General features: G+C 45.5%; 1 protein-coding gene across 1 annotated transcript; it reads right to left on the bottom strand. All coding sequences in view use genetic code 11, as the record gives it.

Annotated features, from left to right (window-relative positions):
- Positions 1–124: 124 nt before the first annotated feature.
- Positions 125–485, bottom strand: EGR_00444 (hypothetical protein; the record flags this gene model as incomplete). Its single annotated transcript, XM_024489693.1, has 2 exons — positions 125–139; positions 318–485. 2 exons carry the CDS (start codon positions 483–485, stop codon positions 125–127), a joined length of 183 nt encoding a protein of 60 aa, XP_024355690.1.
- Between the last annotated feature and the right edge of the window lie 596 nt (positions 486–1,081).

The following is a 1,081-nucleotide window of genomic DNA, read 5'->3' as shown; positions in this document are numbered from 1 at the left end:
AAAAGTAGATCTATAGCTTTAATGTCAAATACCGCAACGGTTTCGCCTGTAAAATTTCTAAACAGTTTTTAAAGTTCTTGAAAGGTTGTGAAATCTGGTAAGTAAGCTCCACTTTATGGAATTCTTAAGGGAAACCCATCTACAAAAGCAGGAGTAATGATATCCGTACGGTCGGTTGAAAATGCACTTATGATGACGTATTTTTGGAATTTTTGTCTCCAGCTGAACATTCGGTCGGTATGTGGCAAGATTCCGTATGCACACACACACGCACATCAGGCATAGTCTATAACCAAATACCACTACTACCGGCATACCGAGCCTTCATCAAAATGATCGATGATTGTCAATGCTGTCTGACCGGCCAGGCAGCCAAATTGGAGGGGACGAAAAAGCGGTGGTGGTAGTGGTGGTGTTAGTGATGGCAGGAAGCAGACAAAAAACGGTCGAGGGGACTTACAGCCACTGAATTGCACCTGTTCCATTGGGAAAGAGCCAGCCGGTGGTGAGTAGAATGGTCAAGAGGAGTTGGAGCGACCCCCCAAAGGGTAATTTAATAGTCCACACCATTGGCAGGGACTTTCAGCGTCAAATCCACCAACGATGATAGTATGCCTGGGCGTGTTATACCCACGTGAGTAGTACCGCTTTCCTTGTGTGTGCAGGAGGGAGAGGTGAAGCCGGTGACGGAAGTAGTGTGAGCGGAAGGTGATGTTGTGACGATGAGCGAAGGAGGCAACTGTGTAACAGCGGCGGACGCGAACGATTCTTTAAACCCCAGCGTAGCCAATCAGCGGTGACTGTGCTGTTGGGTGGTTACGCGCGCACCGCCACACAGTTGCAGTAACGGACGCCGTGCGCTATTAGCGGTCCTTTTTCCGATTATTTATTTGTTTGTTTTGTTGCAGGTGCCCAGTGAATATGCTGTCATTACAAATTTTTTTAAGTTATTTGCATTTATCAACCGCTTAAATAAAGGTGATGGCTTTGAATGGGTATTAAATCAACGGCGATGACGCTTAAAAAGCCCTAACAGGAACAAACTTTACATGTAAATCCTTGACTTAAAAAGCTAACTTTT

The sequence above is a fragment of the Echinococcus granulosus genome (assembly GCF_000524195.1).
Source record: "Echinococcus granulosus chromosome Unknown EG_S00002, whole genome shotgun sequence".
Lineage (NCBI taxonomy): Eukaryota > Metazoa > Platyhelminthes > Cestoda > Cyclophyllidea > Taeniidae > Echinococcus > Echinococcus granulosus.
The sequence above is the reverse complement of the archived record's forward strand: the minus strand, read 5'-3'. Positions and strand labels throughout refer to the sequence as shown.